This window comes from Paramormyrops kingsleyae, chromosome 12, assembly GCF_048594095.1.
Source record: "Paramormyrops kingsleyae isolate MSU_618 chromosome 12, PKINGS_0.4, whole genome shotgun sequence".
Taxonomy (NCBI): domain Eukaryota; kingdom Metazoa; phylum Chordata; class Actinopteri; order Osteoglossiformes; family Mormyridae; genus Paramormyrops; species Paramormyrops kingsleyae.
In genome coordinates, this window is record NC_132808.1 from 8,073,768 (window position 1) to 8,091,513 (window position 17,746).

Genomic DNA, 17,746 nt, shown 5'->3' on the forward strand with positions numbered 1-17,746 from the left:
TCAGCTTAAAAAGAGTAATTTGGTCTACAGTTGTAACTGGGAAAGAAGTACATTTCCAGTATACATTATATAACAGTAGTTCATAATATATCATTCTAAAATCTAATTATTGTTACTGGCCTACACAACTTTAAGAATTAAAAAATGTGTTTACCTCAGCTTCACAAAAAAAAGCAGGCCATCTCTCTGAAGTCTTCGGCTCTTGGACTACCACTCACAACCTCAAGCCTTCGATAGGAGAACGTTTTGGCCATTTTTTCTTGAATTACCCTAGTGTTGTTCTTCTTCTTTACCTCGTTAAAAAGCTCCTGTCTCTCCCCTCCAGTGTGTCGCTAGTTTCACCACTTGGATGTGGTGGAAGATAGTTGACCTCTGCTTTCTTTGGTCTCTTGCAGTTTTTTGCAGGATTTCTCTCACCAGGAGATTTCCTTTTCAAGGAGTTAATATCAAGTTCAGGACATGGTACTCCACGCCTTCTCATTTTAGAACGGTAATTAGCCATCTTCCATTTGAGACGCTGCTGCCATCCATACATGCCTGAAAATGAAGTTGCAGGCTCCCTTAAGCATGGATGCTTTTTTAAAAGAGCTTCTACGACTGCCTCAATCTGAGGACCAGAGGGATAGGCAGTATAGCGGAATATTGTTTCAGCTAGTATTTCAAGTATGTCAGAGTTCAAGCTTGGATTATGGAGTGAGCCATCATTTTCATAAGCCCTATTTCCTTCGAGAAGGGGCATTTCAACATTAAATGAAAAGTTGGGTATCACAAAATTAGCAGGCCATGGGTCTGTTCGATACTCTGGGGACTTCTGTAAAATGTTGGTGTCAGATGAACCAAGTGAGGAACTGTCACCCTGGCAAGACTGATCCAGTGACACTGGAGACAAGGAAGATGCAGCATCCTGGATGGGAGTTAATGTAAGAATAACAGAAGGTTCTGTTTTTACCAGTTTGATTGTGTCTTTGTCCTTAACCTCATCAGTTGAAGTTAGAGTGAAGAATTGATTATCAAAATCTTTGTCCATGTACATAACAGTATAATTTCCCTGGAGTTGAAAATGATCTTCTGCAGCCGCCAAAAGCTCGTCTACAGTGTTAGGGAATCCATCTGGAAGGGTTAACTTGTGAACCTTAGTCTCTTCCATGATAACTCGTAGCTGGATAGGTGACGACATTATCAGTTTTTGGCAAAACGACCTGCAAGAAAAAAAAAAACAAAAAAAACATACAAAGATGAGAAAACATATTTCAAAAGTACAGTTGGGTTTTGTAGGCCTGGGTGATAAATTGATAATGGAATGATAAGACATGGTCAATACAACATTGATGAACTAGTCAGGATTAGATCCTTATTATACTAAAAAATGCATATTTGATAAATATAAAAAATGTAACATATTATAAATAAAATACATATATGTATTGCTTATTTTGAGTCCATTTGTATAATGTTCCCAGCACATTTGTCATATTCAACTTATGACAGAAAAGATATATAAAAACCAAAATTAATCTTTAGATCTCACACTGGAGTAAAAAGAAACGTTTACCGTTGTCAGAAAGTGATTTTAATTATATTGTTATATCGATATCCAATTATATGGAAAAAAAATGTTTTAAGATTTTTTTCCATATTACTCAGCCATAGGTTTGCAGCTCAACTTCACCTACTTCCAAGGTGCGAGAATAAAAAGATAAGAATTCTAAAGAGGTTAAAACTCCAGCAATACTGTACATGTAGTATATTCAACAATTTTATTTTTTTTAAATCAGTGCTTTTCATCTTGTGGTTTCCAGTAGGTAATTAAGAAACATATTACAAGCATCATTTAAATAATGTAGAGCCAGATACCGATCTAACAATATAGTTGTGTTATACTGTATGTAGCAAGCACTGGTGGAGTTTTCACCTCTTCAAACAAATGCATGCTCTAGACAGATCAGAAAAAATATGCAATTTTTTAAAGTTAAAATCTGGAATAAAAAACACAAATAGAATCTGACAAGATGTTACACAATATGGAGCACATCATAAAAATACCTTACCTAGTTTGACATGAAGATGTGGTGTTTCAGAGAAACCATTCGTGCACCCTCCAGTGTATAGGTAGCCAGTGGATACAAGTCAGTGAGTTGTGACTGCTCAATTACTTTGACTAGGCTTGTGGACTCCAGCTTGAAACATCTTAAATGCTCACAGTACCATGCACCATGCAATTTTACTACAAATACCAAGCTGTCGTGAACAATAATGATTTGTACTATTTTGGCAAAGTCGGGCAACCCACCAGTACAGCCATATACTAACATCATGCCAGTACTGAAACTGGTGCCCTGAAATTCTGCCTTCTTTGTCAACTGAACAGCTGTCTCCTCAGGAAATTTCTGTGAAAAAAAATCCTGTATGTTCTCATTTACAACATCTAATGGAACTCTTGAAATCTTCGATACAGAGACTGCAGGTTTTTTTACATTTGAACCATGGAGGTGGTATGCTATCATGGACTGGTGTTTTTTTGCCATTGACTGCAAAATGTTACGATAGCAGCCAGTCTGTCTCACTATCTTCTTAAAGAAGTGGTGCTTGGCTTCAAACCTCATTGTCCATAAGGACACTAGTGGGCCAAATGCTTTAATGAGCTGTGGGTAATGTTCTATGAAATGGTGTTTTGGAATCAATTTCTCTGCTGGAAAAACACTGCAAAATCTATATCTATGCTCAGCAATCAGGCTATCTAGGTATCCAATACTTTCATCTGTAAGGACAGGACACATTATCAATTCAACTACATCTTTTAGTGTCATCAACAATTGCCACGCCTGTTCGCCTTCTGGAACTTTGGGGCCCACCATAAGTGGAAGCAGCCTCAGTAGGCACCAATTTTCATGTGCGTTACCACCAATGGTTTTACGAGAGGCAAAGGTTGGTGGTATAGCTTGGGGATAATTTGTCTTGTCTTTCCACTTATACGGGAAAGATTTAATGATTCCATTAAGCTCTTCAAGACAGAAATATTTTTTCTTTATCAAGATATCTAAACACAATGCCAATTCTACAGGTACAATACCGTCAAGTAAATCATGAAGCACATCAGGCGGGTAACCTGTGGTGACATGAAAATGACTTAATCTTTGAGTAATTGCACAATGCCTTTTAACTCCATGGCTAGGTGTTTTACTAGCCAATGCTGCTTCAACATCCAACTGGTGTAGCTGTTTTGTTCTACCAGGGAACGCTCCTGACCTGACCTCAAGTTCCTGAAACTGGGATCGCTCTCCCATGCAAAATCGGCAAACATACAACCCACTGAAACTTTCAACAAACCCCCCAACTGAATGGGCACCAAGGTTATCAGCAATCACAGAAAATACAGTGCCTTTAATAAATTTTTATTAAAGGATGGTATTTAATAAATACCATCCTCTTCAAGGCTTTTCAAATCAGTTAATAATGGCCCGAGAACTTGAGGGTAGCCAAATTTTTTAACATCATCTGCCTTGCATAAAACAGCTAAGTATATTGATGACAAAGTGGACCTTAATACTGATGGCACATCAGCCAACACCCAGTAGACAGCTGTTACCTTGTGCTTCTTGCGAGAGGTTCCTAAGGGATTACAAATTTCAAAATCATCAGAGTAGAGAAGAAGTGAAAGTCTAAACTCTGTAGACAGAAATTTGTTTTCCTTGAAGTGGGAACCATCACGAAAACTGGTATACTGACTTGAAGAACCACAATGGCTCGCAGTCAAAACTTTCAATTGAATATCATTATTTGTTAAAATTTGTGACAAGGATTGCAAAATTGGTACATATTGGAATGTCTTTCCCTCTTTTGCATCAAGTATATATTCTACTGATTCAACAACACAGAAATGTTCCTTTAAGTATCTGTTTCTTTGGTATGCTGTACCAAAAGGACCTTCTTCACTTAAGGCTGCATTAAGAGGATTTAACTGGCAAATGTTGTTTTACCAAATCTGTGATCACCAATTCTTCAACAGTACAGTTATGATTTACTAAGGTGTTATAGACAATGTTTCTGATAACAAGTGCAGATGCTGAACATGTGATAAACTGAAGCTCCTCTACAATCTCATCTATACATCTACTAGGCACGTTGAAGATGCAGTCTAATTTAAGCAATAAGGAGCCAATTTGATCAACTATGATTTTACCCAAATCCTCACCCTCTTTGACAAGTGTTTCAAAAGAAGTAGCTTCACTTTCATCTACCAACCAACTACTATCTTCTGTTGCCTGACTTGAACATATCTGAATTACAGTATGTTTAAAATTCTCAATACAGTGAGGATTGTGCTTTCTACTTTTGTGTGATGCAAAAGTTGAATATACATTAGTACTGTAGTCACAATCTTTAAAAACACAAGGAACAGTTTCATACTTTTTCAGATGAGCTCCAAGGTGTTCAAAATATTGCCTCTCTGTGTGAAAACTACACGAATTACATACATGACATGAAAAGGAAACAATCTGCCCTGTCTGTTCAGTCTGTGTATGATCTCTAGACAAATGGGTGCGAAGTGCACCCCAACTTTTAAATGAACAAGGACAGTCTGTGTACAAACAGGGTAGTGACCGCCCTTGACCAGCATGTAAATGTTTCAATCTATAATGCCTTAATAGCTCTAAACGCTTTCAAGCCCTAAAATTGCAATTTTTGCATGGCCATATCATTTTAATATGAGGCCTACTGTTTCTCCCTGATGACACCTGCCTTGAAACCTGTCCTCCCTAGACCTCAACTGTCCTGTCCAATGAGTAAGGCCACCCTGTAAATGAAAAACAATTTGTGATATTAAAACCACAAAACATTTAATCACAATTATATGCTATGTTATGCATTAAGGATAAGGAAACATATAGGAAATCTACGTATAGATTCATACTTACCCAAATGAAGCTAATGTTGAACGTTAGACAAATCAAATTACACACCACTGGCTTATCCTGCAGCCTATCCTGGCTTGACACAATAACAACCCGCTGCTGTGCTGTTCTGGTCCTGTTGATAAAACCATATACTTTACTTTAATAACATTTATTTTAAAAAACACTTATTGAGTAATAAAAATGACTGAATTGACTTGCATGACGGGCTTTCCACTTGGTTGACTGCTCAATTAAGTTAAATATAATATGAAAAGCAGCAAAATAAAGGAAATACTTAGTAGAAAATTGTATACTGTAAATAGTTGTGCTTTAGGTGGCATATTAGGTTAGCAAGACGAATTTTACTTAAACATTTTCTTTAAACCCATCAATAGTTTTTCTATACTGCTGTAGGAACATAGTGGACTTTGGGTAACAGGACCCGCTCGTTATGAGGATATGAAAGGCTCATTCTAAGCTTAAAAAAGACACACGATTCTTATTTCCAGGTTATTGTACAGTACAGTATATTCTGATTATGAAATTTAGATTCGTTTTCTGATAAATCCCCTTAAATCCCACACACTGGATATTTAAGTAATGAAAATTATTTTACACTGCTATCTGGTATGACGTGGTTTTAAAACGTTGATTTTACGTACAGGTTATGTCCAACAGTTAGACCTACTCGCTGCACCGATTAGTTTTAACAAAAGCAGGAACGGCCGCACCATGTTTAATATAGGTGGCATACATCAGCCTAGCAAAATTTACATTATGTTTAGCAGCACATATTTAAATCATCACGAGCTAAATTACCGGACGACTTTCCGCAAAAACGCGACTACACATGATTAACCACTTTTCCACCCCATTGGTTTTGACGATACTTTTACTATATTCAAACCATCAAAATGCAGACGGGCACAAATATTATTCTAAAATAAAAGGTAATCACTTAAGCAGGAGATAGTCCAGGCACGCTACTCCTTCTAACAGATTCGACCACCAAACTTCAGATTTGAGATGAAAACGCGGGTATCTAAACCGCACACCGCGTTTTAATCCTCACATGCGTATTTGGACGTCAAAATTGCGCATGTGCCGATTCAAATGCGGTATTCTTTTTAAGATTACAATTTACTTAGTATTTCTGTGTTTATTTACAGTGACAATAAAATAATTAAACAGTATGAACATATATATAGTAAAGCTTATTATTTGCATACAGTTCACTTATTAAGTGAATAAAATGTGTACATATTCAAAATTTTACTTCAGAAATTCTAGTTCTCACTGAAACTTAATTTTACAATGTAGAAATTAAACAGTTAATTTAATAAATTTTACTACACCACAAAGTTCTTTTTTTCAGTGCAGCTGGGCTTTTAACATCCCAGAGCCTCATCCCGCTCTCTCAAGCCAAATCTCACCTTTGGTGTGCTGCAGTATCCTCTGAAGGAGCACCGGGTATTTTGTGATCCGCTGCGTTACGAGTAAGATACATTCGCAAATGCCGAGCCGACGCACAATGGAACTGCTCATCTTTTTCTGAAAGGAAGAGACAAAAACTCTCTCAATAAGTACAAAAAATGGCATCGCTCATTACGGCAACATCGTGTTCTGCTTCTCCAGTTCTAAAAAAGTGTCTCCAGCAAATTAGGATGCGAGCTCTATCCGGATGGTACAGCCATTTTTGCCTCGATAGCCATCAGAAACCAATATCCCTCGCCCAGAACCAAAAACTGATGTGCTGAGCTGTCAGGTATCTGCTTGCCTTGATGAACGCCTGTAAGCGCTTGTCTTTGGAGTGCAGCTCCTTGTAGAAGTTCACTGCCTCATTGTACCGGCTGCAGAACTTGCCATAGACTCTCTTCATGCGGTCGGCATTGGACCCCTAGAACTGTATTTAAGGAACAAAATATATTAAACAGCAAGGCCCTTGTGGAAAAAAGTAATAATAGTAGTAATAATAATAATAATAATAATAATAATAATGGTAAGAAGAAGGATCATCAGGAAGACATCAAAGATGGGTCATAACTAAATGGATCTTTGAAAGGTCTATAGCCATGGTCAAGTACATTAATTTCAGGACTAGAGTTCTCTTGTGCCCCTTTAGCTGTCTCAGAGGAAGACGCCCCTACGTGGTTGAAGAGGACATCTCCTATCTTGTGAATGACGAAGCCGCCGTCTTTCCCTTTTTGCTGGGCCTCTCGCTTCCTGTCCAGGATGCTGGAGAAGAAATGTGTGTGGATGTCCAAGAGGTCGTCCAGCATGGGGAAGAGTCGCTCCACCGCCTGGGCCTCCAGCTGCACCTCCTTCTGCAGCCCTTTGCTGTAGACGTTCCACATGATCCTCAGGGTCCGCACGTGGTGCATTTCCGTCTGGATCAACTCTGGGGTGGGGTGGGGTCACACCGCAACTGGAGAATAGACAATCCCAGCTCCTTCCCCTCTGAAGCCATGGACCCACATCCTTCAAAGACATGTTCTTCAGAAGTCCATCAAAAGGTTCATTCATGAATCTGAAAGCTTACAGACTCTGATATAAGAATAATTTCCCAGCAGGGATCACAGTACGTCTCTGGCATTTACAGTATGACAGAGCAGTATCCCTATGAAACAGCGAAGAAGTCTTACCATAGATGACATCCTGTCTCTTGATGACGTCCTTCTTGACCTGCTTCAGGAACTTCTTATCGACAGAGAAGCTCCAGGAGTTGGCCTCTAGCTCCTTGGCGTCGACCTCGAATTCACCCATAAGCTGACTGTCCATCATCTCCGTGCCTGGGGGGGGGGGGGGGGGGGGCACAGGGTGAGCCACATGATGAATGAGTACACAACAGTTACTGTTTAGCTGATATTACAACACCTTATCAGTAAACCTTTCTAAGGTAGCCTGAGATTATATATTATATTATATATAATAGTTCTCACCACCACTAAACACGTCCAGGAATATTCTACAGTGTCAGTGACAGTACTCCATGAAAGATAGTAACGGGTTTATAAAGCTACAGTCAAATGTTTTTTTCAGGGTTTCTTCATGATCCTAGAGAGAACATGGACCAAAACCTCCTAAATAAACCAAAGCGGAGCATTCCAGTTGTTTGGTGTAACCAGACTGAAAGACAGGACCAGGCGAGCAGTCGGGCCCTCTAACCTTCGTCTGTCAATCTATAGCTCATCCTGCTAGTCCCGGATGTAGAGGGTTGAATTTCGGATCGTATTTTAAACCACTGAAATTGTGGCAGCGTATTTGAAACAGCGAAAATAACGGGACTGAATATTGTAAAGCAGAAATAAGAGGACTGAATGTTACTGCTTGAATAATAAAGATGCGAATAAAACACATGGAATATTTTCAACTGAATTTGTTCTTTTGAAATTTATTTTGAGGCGAAATTAAATGAACTGAATTCATGTGGTTGAATTATAAACATGCACTTTAAAATACTTATCTTTTGGAACTGAATATTTTTGTACTGAATATTTAAGCAATGAAATTACGATTGAAATGTTTTCAGTTGAAATGTTCAATGTTTAAATGTATGCACATATTAAATTACAGTCCCCAAAAATTCAAAGCGTCATTAATGCAATGCGTTTTTATTCGATAAGTGTAATTCAACGTGTTTTTTTTCCATCAACGACTATTGTCATTAATTTACTTCCATAGTCCTTAAATGCTGGGTCCTCTAACCACTTACGTGCAAATTTGCACTTACCCATGATGACTATGACTTAGCTTTTCTGAGTGTAAGCAGCCAACATGTACTTCAGCGCGCAAACTGTTTAAGACGTCGCTCGACCACCGAATATGACGTCAGCATCCAGGGGTTAAAGTAAAAAAAAATCCTGAGCCTGAACTTTTTTTTGGGGGGACTTTTTTATTTGAAGGACTTACTTCAAATATTGACAATAATAACAAAAATAAAGTAAAAAAAAAAAAAAAAACTGCTAAACAATAGCAAGTGCTTAAAGTGCTTAAATAACAAGTGCTCAAAGTGCTAAAGAACTGAACTGCTAAACTGAAGATTAGAAGTGAAATCAAGGCCATTATCACTTATTTTTTCTTTTTTTCTTGGTTGTAAGCAAAGTCCTGCAAACTGTTCTGCTATAAATGTGCACAAACGTATTTTTAATGGAAGGTTATGCCGAATTTGAGTCTTTAATTAAAACGACAGGAAACACCTCAAAGTCTGCAAAAGCCAGGAGAGAGGGCTGGCAAAAAGTAGCAGGCAAATTAAATGCGTAAGTGCTGTCCATGGTAGATGTTTCTATTACTTTCTACAGTGTGTATTTTTGCATTTTAATAATTTCATATTTACTTTGTTCTTTTATGTCAGAGCCACCACGGGACCCACTAGAACATGGGGACAAGTAAAAGTGAAGTACAAGAATATTCTACAAAATGGTAGCCTTTAATTCTTATTGTTACGTGCCGTAAGTTTCCAGGGGAAGCCTACAGGTTCTTCGGAAGTCTGCCCCCTCGCCCACTCCTCCGCCGCTCCTTCGACTCCGCTCTGGACCTTCCTCCCTCGTCGTCATTCGCCGGCTGCATCTTGGCTCCGCCTTGCTGACCAGACCCCGCCCACGGCTCCTCCAATGCGTCGCGCGTCACTTCCTGGTTCCGGGAGCTGAAAAGCCGACAGGAAGACACCTCAGGAGCTCTGCTCGTTTGATTGCTTGTTGGATTGTTTTTGGATTGTTGGATTATTCTGTGTATGACCGCTTTCTTTCCTGACTACGATTTTCGCTCCTTCCCCTTCTCGGTACTTTCGCTTTGGTTTATTGATTTACTGGTTTTGATCCCTCGCCCGGCTCCCGACTACTCTCCTTTGCTTGCCCCTCGGATACCGTGAGTTCTTGTCTTCGTGTATTGATTGTTTATCACCTTGGTGCGTAAGGAGTGATCGCCCTTTGTTTTGCGGATCGTGGTTTAATATGTGTGTTTTGGATAGGGAGCCAGGTTTAGTCTTTGTCGTTTTGTTCACTTATTTTCACTTGGGGATTAGCTCAGTTTGGGACGTGCTCGTTAGTTGTTTTGATTATTTTTGGCGTGGGTCACTCCCGAAGTTCGTTGCACCTCCTGTTTGTGAACGTGTTGTGAAAAATAAAAACATAAAAAAAAGATCCCTCCTGTGTCCCTTGTTCCCGTCCCCTTATTCCCTGGTTGTCTTGTCTTCCCCTCTCCCTCTCCTCTACCTTTCTGGCGGTCCCTGACCCTAGACAGGGGATCGTAACACTTATGCTGTCTTTATTTTAAAAAGCCACTTTTTTTCCTTTTTAAAAGCCACTGTTAAATAATGTTTGTCTGTTTATAACAGCCACCAAGAAAAAGGCTGGGAAAAAAAAACAGGTGGTGGTCCTGCACCACCACAATATACCCCAGCAGAGGAGCTGGCCCTTGGGTTGAATGAAAACCGAACCATTGTGGAGGGCATCCCTGGGGGCAGCTCTTCCTCAGACCCAAAGCCAGGGACCAGTAGCAGCAACACCTTCATTGCTGGTAGGCTAAATGAGCTTTCAATTCTCTTACTACACTGTAAAATTATTTGTTGCTGCATTAAATGAAGTATAATCCAAATATTCCCATTCCCATTAATTACTGTCTTCACAAGTCTTTATGACTGCCACCCAACAAGATCTTACAAGAATCTACTTGTGACAGGCAGACGCCCACCACTACTACCCCCCCCCCCCCCGAAAGGAAGACCACTAGTCCGACTACGCCACCCTGGGCCTCCCACCCAAGGATATACCGACACGTACACGCCCCACCCACTGGTTCTATCAGTAACTGTTGCAGAGACGTGACTTGGACAAAAGATAAAAACACACACTTTTATTCACACCACAGCAAAGATAAAACAACCTTAACAATACAGGAATAAACGTAACACAGATAAAACACGCTGCGGAGTCTTGATTCCTCGTAAATCCCCCAGGCAGGGAGGCAATATGCGCTAGAAGGGGACACAACCACGCGTTCAAAGGTGCTATCCGGCCGCTAGCGCTAACAAATCACTGCATTACCCCAAACCTAAAACAAAACCCACACCACACGAATCACACACAAACCCGAGCGGCCTCTTATACACAAGGCTTCCGCCCCACAGCGTATACGGCCACCCCCAGCCCAGAACCACAGAAAACAATCCAAATCAAAAACAGAAAGAAAACATCCAAACAAACACAAACAAACAAACTCAATAAATTTATACATTAAACAAAACAAAGAAACAATCCTTAATTATCCCAAAATACATCCATAAAATAACCCAAACATAAAAAACCCACAAATATCAAATAAAACCCGTAGACCAAATGAGAAATATAAGACAAACAAAGGCAAAGCAGCAGGGCGGAACAATAGCAAGACGGTAGGAGCGAAGCAACCAGGCAAAACGTAACAGAAAACAAAGACCAAATAGCCACCAAACAGCAGCTACACAGCAGAGCAGGACAGCAGCTACACAGCAGAGCAGGACAGCAGCTACACAGCAGAGCAGGACAGCAGCTACACAGCAGAGCAGGACAGCAGCTACACAGCAGAGCAGGACAGCAGCTACACAGCAGAGCAGGACAGCAGCTACACAGCAGAGCAGGGCATCCGTCAAGCAGCAGGGTAAAGCCGCGAGGTACAGCGGCAGGGCAGCACAGCCTAGAAGTAATCATAAACCCCATAAGCACCTCTCCAGCTAATCACATTACCGCAACCTAAGTTTACTTTACCCAATCCGGAGACCAGATTCACTCTCCCCACACACCACTCCAACCGCCCTGTACTCGATACCTACAAAAACATGCAGGAATTAATAGGCTGCTTTACAATAGATAGCGACACCCAAAATTACTCATCTCCTACCTTTCGCCCACAAGCCTCGCAAATACCTCCGCTTACGTTGGCCCAAACCGACACCAGACACTTGCCCACACCAGTCTAAACGTCGCCCTTACGGCAGCGCACAAACACTAACCGGAAACCCATGCGTTTTAATAGGCAAAAGTCTAGGAAAACCCGGACGTCTTAATTAAGCTGAAGGACTACACCGGTCAAAAACCCTGCCCCCCTAATCCAAATTTACATACCCAACAAGGGAGAATCAACTCCCCTCAACATACTACCGGTCACATACTGTTGTGGCAGAAATTATTTTATACCGTGGCTGGGGAATTTATACTGTTGCCCTATTCAACACCGTCATGGTTAAAAGTTTAAACAAAGGCAGTACCCTGTCATGCTATGCAAATATACATCAGCACTATTGGTCTTCAGGACCTGCCAGACTTTTGACTGACATTTTTCAATAGATTTTTTTACAGTGTACGCGAACAGGCGGAAGCAAGCAAAACCTGAGCAAGTTTTATATGGTGGTAGCATATCAAGTCTATAAAGTAAATTAAAGTATAAAAGCCTATAAAGTAAATATTGCTAATCAAATAAATTCGTTTTGTCATTCAAAGTAGGTCTAATAGGATTTTTTTTAATTTCACGTAACGCTGTCAGTGAAATTTTATTTTGTAGAGACGCAGCAGCAGCATCAACAGAAAAAAAATGAGGAATTTAAAACGTGGATGCTTAGCCTGTATATTCTTTAGGCTATTAAGCCCACTGATTCCTTTATTGTTAAGCCTATTTTTGTGTGGAATGCCATTGCCAAACCTGTCCGTTGTTGCCTATATGTTGCTTAAAAATAAATATTTTCTGAGTGGCAATGTTACCATTGCTCATATTTCTTTATGATATAAGGCTTCGGTTTAAGGTGAAATTTGTTAGGCATGCAGAATATTTGTCCCTCTTTTAAATTGGAGCGAGCGTGAAGCGATATGACTGGAGCGGGAGGAAATTTTAGTGGAGTGAGGAGCGGTGTTCAGCGGAGCGGCTTAGTGCGAATTAGAGCGGAGGAGCGGGAAGAGCCAACAGCCTCGTGAGCTCCACTCCGCTCACATGCTCTGATACAAAGCCTCATTAATAATTTAGCCATACTAAGCTGCTTATATTGTGGGCGTAAATAAATGTCCGTATTGCACAGAAAAGCTGGCGCACCACCAAATGTTGCGCCTGTCATCTGAAGCCCTAGTGATTATTGCGCATGCGCGATTTAATCGCGATTTGATATCGCCCAGCCCTAAAGTGAAGACTTCTAAACTTTTAGTTAATATAAAATGTTGCCATGAGTTATTGATCACATTATATTTTTTACAGTGTAGTAAATTGTAATGACAATTATTTGTTTTTATTTATTTATTTTTTTTCCTCTTTTGTGCAGTTTTACATAATACACCAACATTTTTACCTGTTCCCAAGCAAGTGGTGGCTGAAGCATATGCAGTAAGTTGTGTACTTTTTCTAACTTGCATAAAGGGAAGAGAGTGCAACACTTTGGAATACCCATTTATTTCCATTGCACAGGACAGTGAAGAAACCCTCTCAGATGACTGTCCTTTGGAGGAAGAACCTGTAAGTGCATAAAATAACTTTACACTAATTTGTATATACTTGTGTACCTATTCTTTCTGTCTGCAATATGAGTTGCAGGAGTCCACATCTAGAGAAAGGCCTACAGAAAGGCTTGCAGAAGAGTCTGCACAAAGAACTGATACAGAGGTGGACAGTGTTGTACTTTTACTTTTTACTTTTGTTGCATGAGGCATGTTTTGACCCTTTTCTTTTTTTTCTTTCACAAAATGACACAGGGTGACATCCGTTCCCTATATAAACAGCATCTTCAACAAAAAATCGAGTATTTTGACCTGAAAAAACACAAATTAAGAGGAGAAATTGAACTCGACAACTTCAAAAAGAGAAAAATTGCACTAGAGATAGAGTTGCTTCAAAAAGACTTTCAGAGTAAGTGCTAATACACCATTTGACACATAGTAGTATTGCTGACTTTACATAACTATCTGTTATTGCAGGCAAACGACTTGCTGACTTTTCTTTATAAAAAATTGTTTAAATAAAACTCCAGGAACTAAGCATATTTGTCTTGTCTTTTATTTTACACATTCAAAAATGGTGCTCCACAATTCTGTCCCGTGCAGCTCTGCCACTAGGTTGGTCCAAGTGCACTGGCTGGAGGTCATCATCAGGCTGCACCTCCACCACAGGGGTCCTCTCCTTTCTGATGGTGGCAATATTGTGGAGGATGGCACATGCAACAATTATGTCACAGGCCCTGTCAGGTGCAACCCTCAGACCCTTCAGACACTGAAATCTTTCCTTTAGTTGCCCAAAGGTCATTTCAATGCGTGCCCTTGTCCTGGCTAGAGCTGCATTGTAACGGGTTTGTGGTCCAGGGTTTGGGTCAGAGAAGGGCGTCATAAAACGCTGCCTGCAGGCATAGCCCCTGTCTCCAAGCAGGATCCCGTCAAAATCCCCTGTATAATGGAAAAATGCAGTTTTGTTAGGCTCAGCATAAGTGTGTGTAATACTGTGAGCTTGACATTTATATGTTCCCTTACCACGTTGAAATAATGTGCATAAATGTGACTCTCTGAAAATTCTTGAGTCATGCACTGATCCTGGCCATTTTGCTTCCACATTTGTTATATGGAACATAGCGTCACACACCATCTAAGAGATTTTAGTCAGTCAACTGCATGCTTTTTGATCCATTTCTTTTTTTTTTTTTTAATGTAATATATTACTAATCTGGAATATTATAAATTGTAATAGTAACATACCTGCACATTTATACTGTGAACCCCCTTTCTGTTCACAAAATCCCCTTCATTGGGGCCTGGTGGGGCCTTGATGGGAATGTGTGTGCAATCTATGGCACCAATCACATTAGGGAAGCCTGAAGGACACATACTGTTAGTCATACTTTTTGGCATGGTCATGATTGCATGTCATTAACAATTATAAATGTACCTGCAATAGCAAAAAAATTCTGCTTTACCACCTGGGGTCTTAAGTGGCTTGGAAATACCACAAAAACCCTTAAAAACTGCTTGAGTGCCAGGTAAACTTTGCGAATGGCACGACAGACAGCACTTTTCACTAAGGCCCAATCCCAATTCTACCCCTTACCCCTACACTTACCCCTACCCCTCCGTTTGGCGCGTTCACGTGTAGGGGTAGGGGTGTCTCAATTCTCTTTTGATTGGAGGGGTAGGGGTAAGGGGAAGGGCTAGATAGCCCTCGAAACGAAGATTTTTCGGGACCTCACTTCAAACGAAGGGCTAAGATAAATTTACAACATGGCTGCCCACTCGAGCAAGCAGACCCATAAATGTTAAGTAATTTTTGCCATTAATAAGGATTTTTATGCCATTTTTTCATTACATGTATATTACCATCAATCTTGTGTTTACGGTGATGTTCTGTAAAGAAACGTTTGAAAAAAAATCGCTAAAGTTTGCTTGCGGATAGCACTGATTGCACAATATTAGGAAATATATTTTTATGTCATATAACGTTACCCGGTAACTGACTGCATGTTGTAACGCGTTCTTTTGTTTTGCTTACGACCATATGTGTACATGTAAATGAACGGTGCTTACACTATTCGTACTTATTGCAACATGACAACATTTTTGTAAATTATATTCTGTATAGGGACAGCTGAGGAAACCCGAAGGCTCATACGTTTTCGAGGTGAAAACGAACATCTGTTTTTAAAGTCCAAATACGGCGCAAAAAAACTTTGGGAGTGAGTAATCTTTACATGCTACGATGCTGACGGCGACATCTTGGAATTTGTGATAAACATCGGCGCATGTCCTCTGACGTAACGTTAGGAGGTAGTGACAATGGATGATGACGTATAACAGTGTAGTAGTGGTGTCCCATTTCTTAGGGGAAATTTTTTAACCCTACCCCTTTCCATTTCATTTCAAGGGGCAAGGGGAAGGGGTGAGGGGTAGGCAAAGGGGTAGAAAATAGAATTGGGATTGGGCCTAAAACTTTCTGGGCATCTACATTGATAAAACTTAGATGATAGTACTGCTTTGTTATTAAATACAATTATGTGATTGAACCGGCTTATGTATTTGCTCTTTAAGAGGTTTTTACTGTTGTCTGGTGTGATGTAGTGCAACCTGTCTGACCGAAAGCTGTTTCTCCTTTCAGCACTAGGAAAATGGAAAAAGCGGCAAGCTGGAATGATCATGAGTGCTGGGCAGCCTGGGATAAATGGGATGAGGTTATTGATTGGGGAAATGATAAGTTTCCACCCACACCACCTCCCACTAACCAGGCTAGCACCAGTACTGCAGACATGGATGCTGGGGCGGTGGAAACACAATATTATCAGCAGCCAGCATTCAAACGTGTGTATTTCAGAGCTTTTTTTAACATGAGTTGGAGACAGTCTGATGTTAACTGAAGTTTAAAAAATTGTACAGAACTATGTAAATGATTCTCATTGACTGAATAACAGCAGAATAGTTGCTGTAATCATCTTACAGTTTCCAATAAAGAGATTTTTTTCTGTTCAACAGGCCAGCAAAAGAAAGGGCTAAAATTGAAGATAAAACTTCATTTGCATCTTCAGCCTCAAAAGGTGGTACAGCAATGCCAAATGCAGGACAGGGAACAAGCAGCCGCATTTCTGCCCACCACACCTACCTCATCAGCTTGGAGGGAACCAGTACCTCAGGGGATGAGGAAATGCGCAGGGCAGAAGGACCCATTTTCTGTGGCTGAGCATGAGACTCACCACTGGTCGAGATGGAGACACTGGAGGCAACAGCTAGTGAAGCCAGAGGAAAAGACCATCCTGGACCTGTGCAATGCCCTGCAAGCTTTTTCCGTATCATGAGGGGGGGCAAAATGGATTTTTAATACTGACAACCATAACTGTCGCCTCTACCAATGACGTCCGTGCATCCAGCTTGTCGTTCTGCCTGTGTCATCTTTCTTGTATGACCCGCTCCCTGCCTTCTGGTTGACTGGCGATTGGAGGGAGCGTTGGCACCGGCTTGCCATCTTCCCCCTGCTCCTCGTTTGTGTCTCACAATTTCCTGTATTTGACTCTCCCTGCCGGCCCCTGGAGGATGGGCTCCCCCTTTGAGTCTGGTCCCTCCCAAGGTTTCTTCCTTCTAGGGAGTTTTTCCTTGCCACTGTCGCCTATGGCTTACTCACTGGGGGCTTTGGGTGGGGATGCTGTAAAGCGCTTTGAGACGATGTAATGTTGTGATAATGCGCTATACAAAAATAAATTTGTTGTTGTTGTTGTATTTAGGCCATTACAATTATGAAATAAAAAATTCATGCTAATACTGTCTTAGCCAAATAGTGTCCTCTTTCTCCATCAAAAATGCAATGAAAGAGAAAATATATCAAGCATCTCAGTAGATACTGGCTATATTGAATCACACTAGGATAGTGAATCCCCTGGGAGAAAGCTAGATGTAGGCAGGGCTTCATCTATTGTGTTATATACCCATGTGTGGCAAATAGCAGTAATGGAAAAAAATGAACCTATGAGAATCTTACATACCTAGATCATGACCCCCCCTTAGTCTCCTTTGTTCGAGGCTGAACAGATTCAGCTCAGCTAACCTCTCCTCAATGTCCTTTTTAAGGTAAGGTGACCAAACCTGCACACAATATTCTCGGTTGGGTCTTATCAAGGAAGTGTATAATCTAAGCATCACCTGCCTTGACTTAAATTCCACACACCTAGAGATGTAACCCAACATCCTATTGTGCTTTTTAATTGCTTCCCCACACTTGCGAGAGTGGGACATGGCAGCATCATCATACACACCAAGGGTAGTTTACCATTTTCGCTCGGATTATAGCTTCTATTACTTTTCCAGTTATGCAAGCTAAATGAATTGGCCAATAGCTTGATGGATTATTTCTATCCCCTTTTTTGAATATGGGTCTTA

The 17,746-nt window shown here is 40.5% G+C and overlaps 1 protein-coding gene, 1 long non-coding RNA gene and 1 pseudogene across 3 annotated transcripts; 2 read left to right on the forward strand and 1 right to left on the reverse strand.

The window, feature by feature from the left end:
- Positions 1 to 1,780: 1,780 nt before the first annotated feature.
- LOC140593609 (rho guanine nucleotide exchange factor 2-like) lies at positions 1,781 to 9,448 on the reverse strand (annotated as a pseudogene).
- LOC140593610 (uncharacterized) lies at positions 7,934 to 14,270 on the forward strand. Of its 2 annotated transcripts, XM_072718585.1 has the most exons (7): positions 7,934 to 9,151; positions 9,247 to 9,314; positions 10,228 to 10,409; positions 13,174 to 13,235; positions 13,317 to 13,364; positions 13,601 to 13,754; positions 13,949 to 14,270. In XM_072718585.1, exons 2-7 carry the CDS (start codon positions 9,271 to 9,273, stop codon positions 14,116 to 14,118), a joined length of 660 nt encoding a protein of 219 aa, XP_072574686.1. In that variant the 5' UTR covers positions 7,934 to 9,151; positions 9,247 to 9,270; the 3' UTR covers positions 14,119 to 14,270. The 2 variants fall into 2 exon arrangements, with proteins under 2 accessions (XP_072574686.1, XP_072574685.1); XM_072718584.1 differs by lacking the exons at positions 7,934 to 9,151; positions 9,247 to 9,314 and adding an exon at positions 9,519 to 9,758.
- A 1,540-nt stretch (positions 14,271 to 15,810) lies between these two features.
- Positions 15,811 to 17,129, forward strand: LOC140593495 (uncharacterized). The gene is made up of 2 exons (XR_011993896.1): positions 15,811 to 16,180; positions 16,352 to 17,129. It is a non-coding gene; the product is annotated as an uncharacterized lncRNA (long non-coding RNA).
- The last annotated feature ends 617 nt before the right edge of the window (positions 17,130 to 17,746 follow it).

Bases quoted from the DNA above. Each gene is read 5' to 3' on its own strand.
- LOC140593610 (XM_072718584.1), top strand. From the start codon at position 9,625: ATGACCGCTTTCTTTCCTGACTACGATTTTCGCTCCTTCCCCTTCTCG. The intron at 13,236-13,316 runs GTAAGTTGTGTA...TCCATTGCACAG, and splicing joins TGGTGGCTGAAGCATATGCA to GACAGTGAAGAAACCCTCTC. The intron at 13,365-13,600 runs GTAAGTGCATAA...AAAATGACACAG, and splicing joins GTCCTTTGGAGGAAGAACCT to GGTGACATCCGTTCCCTATA.